We start from the raw sequence: 13,540 nt of genomic DNA on the forward strand, positions 1-13,540 counted from the left end.
GCAGAGAATTGCTCACCCAGAGATCAAAACAGACATGGCTCTGGCCATAATTTTACCACAGTGGAAAATATTGTAGAGATTCAGAACTTGATTACATCAGTCATTTCCTGAGGAGTCATCCAATGGCTAGAATTGCTAATGTTAGAGGTATCACAGCTTCATTCACTGAGTGGGTTTCTCAAAATGCACCTCCTGAAATTCCTTCTGAAGACATAGAACCATGCACTTGACGTAATGCAAAATTAGGCATCATTCTGAGATCACATCCAAATGCCCCTTTCTGGGCAGGTAAGCACAAACAACATGCTGCAAGACAAAAAAGGTCGCTCTAGACTTTTGCATACAAGTATATATGGAACACAAATTTTCTAAAATCTTATGGTACACATTCTTTAGTTCATTTCAACCCTCATAAACGTGTTAATCTTTAAAAAGCCACATCAAATTGGACCAGTGCTCCATCATCTCTGGTATCCTGTCTGTGATAGTGACTGGTACCAGCTGCTTCAATAGAAGGTTCAAGAAACCATGTAGTGGGTTATTATGATACTCACAGAGGAAGTCTCTTCCTACCTCCCATTAGAGGTTGGCTTATGATTGAGGCATGAGTGTTTATATCCATTCCAAAATTAAGGAATAGCAAGACGTCAAAGCTTCTCCGTTACGATGGAAAAAAATGTCCTGGACAGTGAAGAATCTGTTGCCTTTCAAGACAGTTCACCTAAAGGATACAAAAAGGGAAAGTTGAAGTCATCCTAGTCTTCCAATGGACTTACTAGGTATCTAAGGACTTCACATTGCACCTGAAGAATATACCTGATCTCTTAAAGCTGGGGGATGCATCTTTCATCCGGACCTGAAACACCTACAGCTAACACCCTGGCCATCAGAAAAGAAGTGTAGTTCAGTATAGATTGTCCATTAACTTCTGATACAATTTGATATCCAGACAGAACTCAACCAGGGTATTTCATTTATTGATCTGGTCAAATTTATGTTTCTGGTGTGAGGGGAAATGGAAACCTCTTTGTTTGTGCAGTGCCCAGCACAAATGGACCCTGACCTTTAGATGCTGTTATAATAATCATAATCAGAATAATACAAATAACCAGAATAATTACTTCAGTTTCAGTCACATCAACATACATTTAAAAATGTAAAAAACAAAACAAAACCCAAATAACAAAAAACACAACTTGTGCTTAAAATTAGGCCTATTTTCAGCATCTTGCAGTTCCTATGTGACCAAGTCACTTGTCCTCTCCATGTTACCTGCACAATTTGGAGCTCCCAACCCCATCCCAGGGACCAGTGGCCCTCTGTGGGCTAACGGGACCTTGTCCCAGTGACAGAGCCTTTGTCACACGGTAGATATTCTTAAACATGTACATGTATTGATTAGCAATTAACAATCAACAGAATACACATGCCAAGCATCTAATGTTCAACTCTCCCAATAAAGCAGACAGAGTCTCCCAATGGCCAATCAGGATCCGATCTTCTCCGTGGCTCCAGCTTCTACACAACCTAGTCATGCAGGGGTTAAAAAATCCTAGCAACTTTGGTCTTGAGCTGTATCCCAGAGTTAAGTTCCAATGAGCTTGTTCTCTGACCCTCATTATATAGTTAAAATGAGGATTTCTTTTATCTATGCCTTAACCAGTTATTTTACTTAAATTGTAGTTATGCAAAAAAACCCACTAACTATACAGAGCTCTACATGCTTAAGACCACCTACTCATTAGCTTTTGTATTTTTCACAGTTAGTAATAACTTCTCAAGAACTACGTATCTTTACGCCTCATTAGTGGGATACACTTGCAACAGCAAAACCTCCTATTTTTTATTATCAGGAAGAAGCTACAGAAACTCAAGGTTAGCTTGTCCATTCGCTCCCTATTCTCAGGACTTTGTGAATATATATCTATCCCTGTTAGAAAAGTATCAGCTGCACCATTACTATCTGCCTACGTCAAGGTGAATTCTCCTGACTCTATAGTTTTTTGTTTTCAACTTATGGTGGCTGCTGGTTATGCTAAGTCCATACACAAGATAGCTGTGAGTCAAGTCCAGGCTCTCATTACATTCTGTGCTTCAGTTTCTGATCTATAAAGGGGGAGTAGTTATCCAACCTCTACTATTGGGTGTTCTGAGGTTTATCTCAGTAATTTTTGGAAAGTGCTGTGAGAGTCTTAAACAGAGGATATAAAAGTGCATATACCTGTTTTGTTTTGGTCAAGTAGCCATAACTGCTGCTTATCATCCTGATCGACATTCTCTCATTGTTTCCTTGTACTCCTCCTGTCCATATGTCTCTCTCTGGTCTCGTATCTGTAAACTCTTTGTGGTGGGATCCATCTCTTTGTTCTGTAGTGGTAAAGCACCTAGCACAGTGGAGCCCTGATCGTCTGGATTCTACCACAATGCAAATAACAAGTAATAATTTTCTCTTCAGTATTTCAATCCCATTTCCTTTTCTTTCCTTCTTTATTTCCCTTTTTTCAATGGAGCTGCCTCACTGCACTTCATCCCTTTCTTTTTAGGAACAATTTTTTTTCTCTCAAAGAAATAGAGATGTCCCCTTCATCACAAGATAATTATATCTAACGTGGGAGATTATTTCACTGAAATGTTAAATATAAAAGTGTTTTAATGGTTCTCATCTATGACGTACATGTAGATAGGTATAGGAACCTGATGTTTCCTACTTTGAAAACAAATAATAGAATCATTAAAGATTAGGGTTGGAAGACCTCAGGAGGTCATCTGGTCCAACTCCCTGCACAAACCAGGACCAACCCCAACTATGGTTTATGGCTTGGCTTATCCTGAATATTAATTTTATATAAAAATGACTTCATTTATCTGGTGTTTCCTTATTATTTAAGAATTTTCTATTTCATTTAAGTTATTATGTAAGTATACATTAATTCAAACTAATTTCCTTCTTCCTCCATAAGATAGAATCAACAAAACTTTTTTTTTTTTACTTAATTACATCTGAGTGGATAAATCAAATTGAGGAAAAATATTAAATAAGTTAGTTTTTTTTCAAAGGCACAGAATTCATGTTGGCCTATAAAAATAATTCTTTGTGTTCCTTATCGTTTTTTGGAGATCTCTGCAAAAACTAACTTCTAATTGCATAATTCAGGTGCTACAGTTGAACAGTTAATAACTGATTCACTTTCTTGATATTAAGAAGTTTTATTCTTTTTAGTGGAACATTTGCTATTACTGAACTGTATAGCTCGGCAAACCATGCATTTATTCTCATGAATAATTAGGGCCACCGCTAACTAATTGGGTTTCTCCATGACTGAACTGGAAAAAAGTGGTAAAAGTGACTGAAAATGCAGTTCTGATTCCCCAACCCACCTTTTTTCTATTTTAGAAGTGGTAGACTGATGTTCATTCAGACTAACTTAGAAGTTAAATTCTCAAATATGGCATAAAACCCAGAATCTTGTCTGGTCTTTATATACAAGTACAGTCAAATAACCACAACAAAGAGTGGGCCTACGGGTATGCTTCTCTCTCTTTCTTTTCCTAACCCAATCAGAGACCGCTGATGGCATTCTAGGGAAGGACTTCTAGGGGGAGGCATTGTCTCTACATTTTAGTATGTGTGAGGCGCTCTCTCCAATCCCATACAGATTTTTTCTGTTACCCATGTGAGCGAGGAGGTGAACTTCTACATGTGGGGTGAAGACTGCCAGATGTTTTGGTTTATGTTAATTTAGCTTTGGTTGTGTTCATATTCACCTATTTGAGGGCAATTATACTTCTATGTTTGCAGCCATACTTTGATCGTAAATATAGATTTTTGTATAAATTTGGATTATTTAAAACTAAAAAAGCATGCAGAGGAGACATTTCATAGAAGATACATTGATTCCCTTCAGTAATGTGAGCCTTGAGCATCTATTTTGTCTGTTTGTCCCACTAAGATCTCTCCACTTTCTTCAGCACTGTATACATGGAGTATATGCCTTGATTTAATCCTTAAGGCCATTGCCCTCCTTCTTCAAATCCCTCCTCCAGACCCACTTTGGTTGTGTCCCTTACATGAAACAGCTCAGCAACTATGGCTAAATTGTGTAGCAGTTGAAGACATCAGATTTTATTTACTAGACAATGACTTGGAATAGTTGGGAGCCATCAAATTGTGCAGTGCCTAGCCTGCGTAATATTGAGTTAGCTGCCCCTCCCCCCCCCTTTGACCACATTAATATTGAACTTTGTATTCGATTATAAACGCTTTGGGGCAGGGCCCATGTCTGTCTATTTTGAAGACTTTAAATTGAACCATAGGCTTTGTGCTGACTTTTGCACCCCACACCATAATGATCAGACTGGTGCATTCTTAAAATCGATTGATTGCTTGTCACATTTCTGAGATACCAAGGTTACTAGATACACTGCAGAAATATTGATGGATTCACACTAAAACATATATATAAACATTTGTCATTTACATATGCATTCAGTAATCTAAATGCACATGCTGTATCTAATTATTAAAATCTCCTCAATGGGGATTTATGTGCCTGTAGAGAGGGCAGAATGTTGCAGATTAAACCTGCTATGTGTGTATAACAGTGACTGTTCCCCATGCTAACTAGTCATGGATTTTTAAGCAGTATTTTCCTCCTCAGAAAGTAGTAATGATGATCAGACTTAGCTATGGCTATACTTTAACTGCTACAGCGGCACATCCACATCACTGTAGCACTTTAGATGGGAGGGTTCTCCTGTCACTGTCGTTCATCCATCTCCCCAAGAGGCAGTAGCTAGGTCAATGGAAGAATTCTTCTGTTGACCTAGCACTGTCTACACTGGAGTTAGTAACTACGTTGCTCAGGGGTATGGATTTTTCACATACTTGAGCGATGCAGCTGGGTCGACTTAACTCTTTACTGTAGATCTAAGTCACAATTGAAAGGGTTTTTTCCAATTCAATTCTAAATGGTTATGCTTGTATTCTGAATAGTTACATAGGTGGACACAAACATGTGACTTGGACCAGATTTTCAGAAGTGTTCAACACACAACAGCTCCTATTAGGCACCTAAATAAGGAGGTAAAATTTTCAAAAGTGCCCAGCTCTCTTTGAGAACAGAGGGAGCTAAAGGGTGGCAAGCACTTCAGAAAATCTAGGCCCACTTGTATGTGCTGAATCTTCTTGAAAATCTGACTCTTCAGTTATTAACAAAGCTAGCTCACTTCTATCACAATTGCATCCTTTTAACTCGATATCTTCTTTCCCTCTCAGATGATATTACCAAATATTCCATATATATGAAGATGTCCACATGGCAAATTGCATAAGCATGTGATAGAATACACAGGTTCTTGATGCCTCCTTCACTGTGCACAATATAAGATGAAAGGTTTTAAAGACGATAATAATTTTTGATGCATTTTACTACTTGAGAAATAGTATGTAGTCATGCATTAAACACTTATTCGTACTTGGTATAATGTCAGCAATTTTAATCTATCATTTCTGATTATTCAGGTTTTTTTTTTTTTTTTTTAAACACAGAACATTGCTAGATTAACTTTCTGGAGTCCCTGGAAGGGTTGTGTTTGTGTAATTTTTCCTCAAGCTTTTTGACATTGTGTGCTATTTTTGGCAAAGCTTAAAAGCAGCAGCGGTGCACGGAAGTGTACCCCTAAATACTGCATTAAATGTTTAAATAAATTTAAATGTCTCAATGTCTATGTTTCATTCAATGTGCTCAAGTCCTAAGGTTTTTTTTCCTAATTTAGGTGTTTAGTGTCTTAATTTAGGTCATTAGTATCACGGGTCACCCAGCTAAGATATTTGGTAACTAGTATGTGCTTCTGGGTGTCACAGACCATTAGTCAGCTAACGGTGAAATCATGTAAAACTCTTTGTCACATGATGCAGTTTCTGTTAAAAGTTTGACAATCCAAAAGTATAATAAATCACTGTTGTATTGCACTTGACTTTTCTGTCAAATATAGAAAGTTTATATATATATAATAAAAAGTAACTTGTCTGAATTTTTTACAAAAGTTTGTAATGTTCTTTTTCTGTTTATTTAGGTGCTGTTTACAACTTATTGTTGACTGCCCCAGTGCTATCCAAGAGGAGCTAGATCTCATTCGTGCTCTTAGCTATCTTGAAGAATTTGGTCTGACAATCTTGCCATTACAAGGTACAATGTATTACTTATGTCCCTTACATAATTGCTTGGTGGAACATGACCTACAGTTCATTAGCTGAAATTGTGCATATCTTTAACATGAGTAATCCCAGTGAAGTTAATAAGACTCCATATGTACATATATTTTACTCTTGTGCATAAGTGCTTTGCTGCGTAAGAGTCTTAATATGCTTTCAGTTTGTAAAAGCACTTTGGGAATCCTTTGAGAGGGAAAGACACTGTTTAAATGTAATCTGTTTTCATGAAACTATTTTGAAAAAGTGAGGGGCTTGATCATCATTCCACTGACTGCAGTGGAAAGTACACCTCTGAAATGATGCCCAGAATATTCATACAACATTAATTACCTCGAAAACAACCTTTGAGAGAGTCTTTTTTTTTTTTTTCTTATTCTGCAGGGAGTTGCTGTTGAAAAAAGAATAATTTTCTTTCTTAAGCAGATTGCTGTATGGTTTCATATATTCCTATAAAACAAATTGACAGTCAAGGTCAACATTTGCAGTAGATTTCCTTTGAAGAACTCTTGATTTAAAATTGTAAATAGTTTTTTTGTGTTTCCCATTTTTTTTAAAGTGGTGTGGAGTTTGCTTTTGTTTTTCCATTGCAAATATTTTTTTAAAAGCTAAATGAAACGGATATGTTTCCATAGGAAAAGCATAAGAACTTCCTATGGCACAGGGTTGAAGGATAAAAAGGCTAGTTGCTAAACATTTCTGTATTCTGCAGTTGAATTATTCTTCTTCAAGGTGAATTTATTTATTTCGTTCAGATTATAAATGACCTTTCAGTGATATGCACAGTTCTCTTATGCCTATTTCACTTACTAAAACAGAGTAATTTAAAAAAATTGTATTGGAATATAGTTTTAATATCACCTGTAACATATCCAATTTGCCATAATTACTGTATGTGAAATGAAGCCTGTCATTTTTAATGATACTGCTTTATCCTTCTCTCTTCAAAATCTTTCGGATAAATTAATCTAGTAAAGGAATAAAAATTAAAGTTTTCATACAGCTGCAAGAAGTTTATCCAAGCTAGATGTTATCGTACAGTAATTGAAATATTTTAAAGATGACATTAAAATAGCATTAAGAGTGAGACAGTATTTAGTGCATAAAAGGAAGGAAAGAATTAAAGTTGTGGGTTTACATTCTTAGTGTACTCTGTGCTTGGGAATTGCAGTACACTTTATCAGAACCTCTCAGAACAGTGGAGAGAGGAACACCCACCCACCCACCCACCTCTCTCTCCCTCCTCCTTTCCCTCCCAATCCTGTGCAGTATCATCTTGCTCAGTAGGATGTTAGTATGCTCTCACAACCTTTCTCAGAATTTCTCTGTGGCTATGAGCCTAACCTTTAGAGTTATTTTACTTATACCGTTTTGTCTTTTAATTTCATTACCTTGGCTTTTTTTTTTTTATATTAACTCCGGGTCTTGTGTTCCCCCGTCCCAACTGAACAGTCATCTCTAGTTAATTGCCAAAATGTGTATGAGTCTTGCAGTATATTTTATATATATTAAAATAGTTGATCATATCTGTACTTCTGGATGTCATCTTCCTCCTCAAATAATCTTACCAAATTTCATTTCCTCTCTCCATATCTTCTTGAGACAATGGCTCCTGACTCTGCTTTCATCCATAAAGATTTCTTTAATTTTTCACCTCTTTTTTTCTTTTTCCGCTGTGCCTCTTTTAGTTTAGTTTCTTTTCCATGTTTTCATTATTAGTTTCCCAATCATCTCTTTCAGTTTGTTTTTCTCTAGCTTTTGTTACATCTTCTTTTCTTTTAATACCTTTCTCAGTCTTTGTCTTCTGTTCCCACTAATCATTCATGTCCACCTTTGCTTGCCCATACTCTTTAAACTGAGTTTAGATGACCTTGAACTAATGAAACCTAACTAAATTGATCAAGTCCCCAAAGGTCACATTTGGGACCATCTTAGCCCTTCAAGAGTTTGACAGGAGATTTTTAGTGTTGCATGATGCCATTGATTGAAAAAAGTCTATCTTAAATGCAAGACCCTGCGTTTAATACTAGCTTGCAAAATACTCATGATACTTTACCATCCCAGCTTAAAAAATATTAGTTGCCTGATTTTTTTATTATTTTGTTTTGTTTTGTTTTTTAAATACTGGGGTATGTGAGCTAGTAGAATTTTGCAAGGCTCTATTAAAGGTATCCCAAAGGAAATATACTGGGAGCAGAAGTAGTAAATGATTTTGTAGTGTAGAAGCTGCCTGAACAGCATTCTATCATTGTGTGCCAAGAAACACTCTTTCCAGCCTACCTTCCCTGGAGGGTGGTTCAAATGTTTAAAAACATTTACAGATATCCTTGTTGTGGATCTAAAATGCTAACTTTAAGACATTATTTAGTTTGATTATCCATCCATCCGGCTGTACCACAAATTTGGACCAAATAAAAGTGTGTGTGTGTTTTTTTTTAATCCCACCTGTCCTTTGTTAGAATATTCATCCACCACCTATTGTTGTAGTAGCTGAGTGCATCTTATGAATCACAGAATCATAGAAGATTACGATTGGAAGAGACCTCAGGAGGTCATCTAGTCCACCCTCCTGCTCAAAGCAACTCCAACTAAATCATCCCAGCCAGGGCTTTGTCAAGCCGGGCCTTAAAAACCTCTAAGGATGAAGATTACACCACCTCCCTAGGTAACCCATTCCAGTGCTTCACCAACCTCCTATTGAAATAGTGTTTCCTAATATCCAACCTAGACCTCCCCCACTGCAACTTGAGAACATTGCTCCTTGTTCTGTCATCTGTCACCACTGAGAACAGTCTAGCTCCATCCTCTTTGACCTCCTGAGGTCTCTTCCAACCCTAATCTTCTATGATTCTTTGGACACCCCCCCTTCAGGTATAGAATCATATAATATCAGGGTTGGAAGGGACCTCAGGAGGTCATCTAGTCCAACCCCCTGCTCAAAGCAGGACCAATCCCAGGTACTTGAAGGCTGCTATCAAATCCCCCCTCATTCTTCTCTTCTGCAGACTAAATAAGCCCAGTTCCCTCAACCTCTCCTCATAAGTCATGTGCCCCAGCCCCCTAATCATTTTCTTTGCCTTCCGCTGGATTCTCTCCAATTTGTCCACATATTTTCTGTAGTGGTGGGCCCAAAACTGAACACAATACTCCAGATGAGTTTGCTTTAAAGAAGAAGAAAAAAAAATCCCTCCTGTCTTCCTTCCCTGCCAACAAGAAGTAGGATTGGGGTCCTCGTCTGTTCTCCCTTCTCCTTTAATGAATCCATTTCTACATTATTTGAATATGACTGTGCAGTAAGGATTGAGAGCCACCGAGAGGAGGATTGAGAGCTTCCAAAGTTCCTGCCTTGACTCTTGTGCTGATCTGGCCAGTATTAACAGTCGTTCACTTTAACGAGCTATACAATTCACCCTTGTTTTTTATCTTCTCAGTCTCAAGAAGACTAACATATTTTACAAATGCAGTCTTGTGTTCAGCTCTTGAGTCCCTGCTATATACATAAAACATAAAAATTACCTTGTTGAATGTATTTGTATGAGAAACAAAATTGCCCTTCTGAATTAATGGCTTTAAAAATTAATGACATGATTATAAAGCTTTTAGGACTTTTAAATATTGTATGTGAAAATTGCTTAAAAACTTTTTTACACTTTTAGGGTAGAGGGCCAAGTTCAAACATTAAGTTCTTAATTTTATATATATATATTTTTTTTTACTCTGAAGGGGTGCTGTTTACTGTGTTTCAATCTTAAAATGGGACTCCTTGTATCTTTTTAAACTTTATTTGGTAGTTCCATTTAGATTAAGGATGCGATCCTTCTTTCAGTTATACTGTTGTACATCAAGGCTAATTATTGAAGTGAGTAGGGTTACACCAGTGTAGAACTGGTGTAAATTATTGCCTATTCAGGCCCATAAATCCATTAGTTTTTACCTCTAAGTTCTGGGCTAAATTCTGTTCCGTTATGTCAGTGTAATATTTTAATGCAAGTTGAGTTAGTTACAATTTGTACTGGTGTATAGGCAGTTCAATTAAAATCTTGGGGTGTGATTTTACCAAAATAGTCAGCGTTGACCAAATTGCACTTAAGTAAGTGGTAGAACTCCAAAGTTAGGCCAATACTGAATACATCTGAAAGTCCCCATCTTTGATATTTATGAAACTGCAATATTGGCTTGGTGTGTGGTATTACTTTTAATTAGAATGAGAAATACTCTGACAAATTTAACTGGTGCAATCAGTAAATGCAAAGATTTTAATGGTGCCCACTAATGTGTTGTGTTACAGAACCTACAAAAAAAATCTGTACTTTTGTTATGTTTCTTGTCTTAAATCTTTACTCTGCTTGACTTTTAGAAGTTTACCATTTGATTTCCAGAGGCCACTTATGAAATTTGCAATACATGGCTGCTTTTATGTTGTTCTTATTGATATGTCTGCTGATGGAGATTTTTCTAATATAAATATAATATGCTAATATTGATTTTTTTCCCTGCATATATTAATTTCCTGCTCATTTAATTTAGAATTAAGTAGGGAGGTTTGATGGCTAGTACTCTGTATGTTCTCTTCATAGCTTGTCCAGTAATATGAAACAGACGCATTTTTTAGAGTGGGAAGCTTGCTCAAAACAATTTTGAAGGTCAATACTGCTATAAAAATATAAATTTTAGTTTTATATTACAGTGTATAGTTTTATATAAACTATAAAATTTCATTGTGTTAAACACTTTATAGACTATCAGCATTAAAATATGCAATGTAGTAATTGTTTGCGATTCCTGTTAAAATGTGCCTCTGAAGTCCTAATGTAAATTGCAAGTTTTTCAGGACAGGGGAGATGTATTTTATGTGTTTGTGAAGGACCTTCTGCACAGATAGTCCTCATTAAATTAAAACAAATAATTATACTACCTTAGAAAACGGGGTGTTTTGTTTATGCAGCGTGAGTAAGTGTGCCTGCATTTAAAAAAAAGTTATACATATAAATTAGAGAAAGTTTGTGCATATAATCTCCCTTTAACATATTGTATTTTCTTTTAAACAGTGCGTTTATGTTCTGATCGACTCAGCCTCATCAAGGACTGTATTGCTCAGTTGCCCACAAACTACAAACAGTCTGCCAAGCTCCTGGGACTTGCAGATTTACTGAGAGTTGCAGGTAAACTGTTGTAAATGTTAAACTGCAATGCAAGATATGTGTTATGCTCAAGGGCATTTGAGTTAATCATCAGGATGTACTCAAGGATGTCACTAAAATGTCCTCTGGAGGAGCAGTCTTCAAGGAAGACTGACCTATTTTACAGGTGATCTTGTATTCAGCTGTTGCGACCTTCTTTAATACATAAAATAAGAACAGCCTTGTTTAATTTAGATTTTGAGCCAAAGATCATGTCAAATTTGGATTTACAGGTGAGAATATTTTATAATCCTGAATCAATTAGTATTAAAATTCCACTAATTTTCTTATCCCTGTCAAGTATGCTAGTTTGATTTAACAACAGTCCTGTTCATGTAAGAGAAGAAAAGTTGTGTGTCACATAAACTTCAGTGTAACAACATGATTTATCTACAGTTGACTTAGCATATTATTATGTTGAGTTTTAGGGCTGAATGCTTATTTAAGGTGTTGAACGTCTTGCAGGATTGGACCTGCAGTACAATAGCTGTTCCATATTGAATTTTCTGCTTTTTCAGAAAAGGAAGGCAGTGAACTTGGCATGTTCCCCCAGACTTCTCTGCTGAGGTGTTTTCAACACTCTAATTATGTTTAATGCTAATAATACCTAGAATTTCTATATAACTCTTTTCACGCGTAGCTCAATATAGGTGTTGCTATTGGTATTTTGGAGGCATCACTAGAGATTCTATGGTTAGAACTGTGTTGAAGTTTTGGGTGTTGGTTGGGAAAACTAATCTTCCTCCCTGGCTACCCTATACATCTTGCCTCCCACGCCTTAGACCAAATCACTGATTTTCCTTTTTCATGTCAGTGTTACCTCTTGCATATAGTTTATGCTAAATACTTGTTTAGTTTCTGTTTATGTTTACAAGGGTATTGGTGTGCATAAAACATATTTTCTCCAGACTTTGAATGTGAGGCATGTGACCAGCATGTGTTCTGAGATGGCTTACATAAAGTCTCATGCATCTTGTTGACTTTCTTTATCACTAATGTCTGTATACTAATGCGAGAAGTATGGGGAATAAGTAGAATGAACTTGAAATGCTAGTAAATGAACACAACTATGACCTAGTTGGTATCACGGAGACTTGGTGGGATAATATGCATGACTGGAATATTGGCATAGAAGGGTACAGCTTGCTCAGGAAGGGCAGGCAGGGAAAAAAGGGAGGAGGTGTTGCCTTATATATTAAAAATGTACACACTTGGACTGAGGTTGAGATAGAAATAAGAGACAGACTTGTTGAAAGTTTCTGGGTAAGGATAAAAGGGGTAAAAAACAAGGGTGATATCATGGTAGAGGTCTACTACAGACCACCAAACCAGGAAGAAGAGGTGGATGAGGGTTTTTTTTAAACAACTAAAAATCATCCAAAGCACAGGACTTGGTGGTGATGGGGGACTTCAACTACTCATACATCTGTTGGCAAAATAACGCAGCAAGGCACAGATTATCCAACAAGTTCTTGGAATGTATTGGAGACAATTTTTTATTTCAGAAGGTGGACAAAGCTACTAGAGGGGAGGCTGTTCTAGATTTGATTTTTACAAATAGGGAAGGAACTGGTTGAGAATTTGAAAGTGGAATGCAACTTGGGTGAAAGTGATCATGAAATGGTAGAGTTCACGATTCTAAGGAATGGTAGGAGGGAGAACAGCACAATAAAGACAATGGATTTCAAGAAGGCAGACTTTATCAAACTCAGGGACTTGGTAGGTAAAATCCTGTGGGAACCAAGTCTAAGGGGAAAAACAATTGGCCGTTTTTCAAAGAGAGATATTAAGGGCACAAGAGCAAACTATCCCACTGTGTAGGAAAGATAGGAAGTATGGCAAGAGACCACACAGGCTTAACCAGGAGATCTTCAATGATCTAAAATTCAAAAAAGAGTCCTACAAAAAGTGGGAACTTGGACAAACTACAAAGGATGAATATAAACAAATAACACAAGTATGTAGGGACAAAATTAGAAAAGCCAAGGCACAAAATGAGATCAAACTAGCTAGAGATATAAAAGGAAACAAGAAAACATTCTACAAATACATGAGAAGAAAGAGGAAGACCAAGGACAGAGTAGGCCCGTTACTCAATGAGTGGGGGGAAAGACGACAACAGAAAATGTGGAAATGGCAGAGGTGCTTA

At 36.8% G+C, this 13,540-nt stretch overlaps 1 protein-coding gene across 6 annotated transcripts in view; it reads left to right on the forward strand.

Annotated features, from left to right (window-relative positions):
- NBAS (NBAS subunit of NRZ tethering complex) overlaps positions 1-13,540 on the forward strand; it is a 383,144-nt gene that overhangs the window by 132,022 nt on the left and 237,582 nt on the right. For all 6 annotated transcript variants that reach the window (XR_010599418.1, XM_005293091.5, XM_065587676.1 and 3 more), the window contains exons 31-32: positions 6,076-6,188; positions 11,260-11,373. Coding sequence is in view for 5 of the 6 variants with exons in the window: in XM_005293091.5 (XP_005293148.2) it covers positions 6,076-6,188; positions 11,260-11,373 (227 nt within the window). In the remaining variant the exon portion in view is untranslated. The remainder of the gene's footprint in view (positions 1-6,075; positions 6,189-11,259; positions 11,374-13,540) is intronic.

Source organism: Chrysemys picta, chromosome 3, assembly GCF_011386835.1.
Source record: "Chrysemys picta bellii isolate R12L10 chromosome 3, ASM1138683v2, whole genome shotgun sequence".
In the NCBI taxonomy this organism is placed as follows: Eukaryota; Metazoa; Chordata; order Testudines; family Emydidae; genus Chrysemys; species Chrysemys picta.